We start from the raw sequence: 1,153 nt of genomic DNA, 5'->3' as shown, positions 1-1,153 counted from the left end.
CTTGTAACCCCATAATGCAAGCCTCATATTTAGTGGCATTATTAGTGGCAGGAAAGTTGAGCCTACCAAAGAATGGGATGTGAGTCCCTTTTGGAGAAATCAAGAGAACTCCAATGCCACTTCCATTTTGATTAGTTTCTCCATCAAAATACATTTTCCATGATTCTAATTCTATCACCATGATATCCTCATCCGGAAAATCTCCTTGGATTTCTTCAGCTTCTTCAGGTGAATAGTAGTCTAAGTGATCAGCAATTGCTCTTCCCTTCACAGACTTCTGAGTCACATATTTAATATCAAATTCTAGCAGAAGTAGAACCCATTTAGCTGTCTTCCCGTCTTGCACAGGCTTTTCCATCAAGTACTTCAAAGGGTCCATTCTTACAATCAACAAGACCTTGAAAGCAGGCATAAATGTCTGAGTTTACGGGTTGCCCATACAAGTGCTACACATGTCTTCTCAAGTGGTGAATACTTTTCTTCAAAAGCCAACATCTTCTTACTAATGTAGTAGATCGCATTCTCCTTCATAGACTCCTCTAGGTATTGAGCAAGCGAAGCCCCTATTGTTGTATTTGTAGTTGTGAGATACAACAATAATGGCTTTTTAGGTACCGATGGGACCAGTATTTGTGGCTTCATCAGATAATTCTTAATCTTTTCAAAAGCTTCTTGACATTGTTCGTTCCACACTATAGGAACTTCCTTCTTGAGCAGTCGGAAAAGTGGCTCACATGTCATGGTGAGTTGGGCTATGAGTCTGCTAATGTACTGTACTTTCCCTAGAAACCCTCGAATCTCCTTCTCAAACCTGGGAGGCTTCATCTCTACAATTGCCTTGATTTTTCAAGATCGACTTCAATTCTCCTCCGACTTACCATAAACCCCAACAGCTTTCTGGATGTTACACCAAAAGTTCACTTCTTGGGATTCAACCGCAACTTATAGAATTGGATTCTTTTAAAGAACTTCCGTAAAGCTGGTATGTGCCCTTCACGGTCTTTATACTTCACTATCTTGTCATCAACATAAACTTCTACTTCTTTATGGATCAAATCATGTAACAAAGTAGTGGCTACACGTTGGTAAGTAGCACCAAGATTTTTAAGGCCAAATGGCATGACCTTGTAGCAATACGCCCCCCATGGAATAA

The 1,153-nt window shown here is 40.1% G+C and overlaps 1 protein-coding gene across 1 annotated transcript; it reads right to left on the bottom strand.

Moving 5' to 3' along the window:
- Positions 1–387: 387 nt before the first annotated feature.
- On the bottom strand, positions 388–825 carry LOC115965131. The gene has a single exon (XM_031084322.1). The coding sequence runs from the start codon at positions 823–825 to the stop codon at positions 388–390; it is 438 nt and encodes a 145-aa protein (XP_030940182.1).
- Between the last annotated feature and the right edge of the window lie 328 nt (positions 826–1,153).

Source organism: Quercus lobata, chromosome 10, assembly GCF_001633185.2.
Source record: "Quercus lobata isolate SW786 chromosome 10, ValleyOak3.0 Primary Assembly, whole genome shotgun sequence".
Classification (NCBI taxonomy): domain Eukaryota; kingdom Viridiplantae; phylum Streptophyta; class Magnoliopsida; order Fagales; family Fagaceae; genus Quercus; species Quercus lobata.
This window is presented reverse-complemented; position numbering and strand designations above follow the sequence as displayed.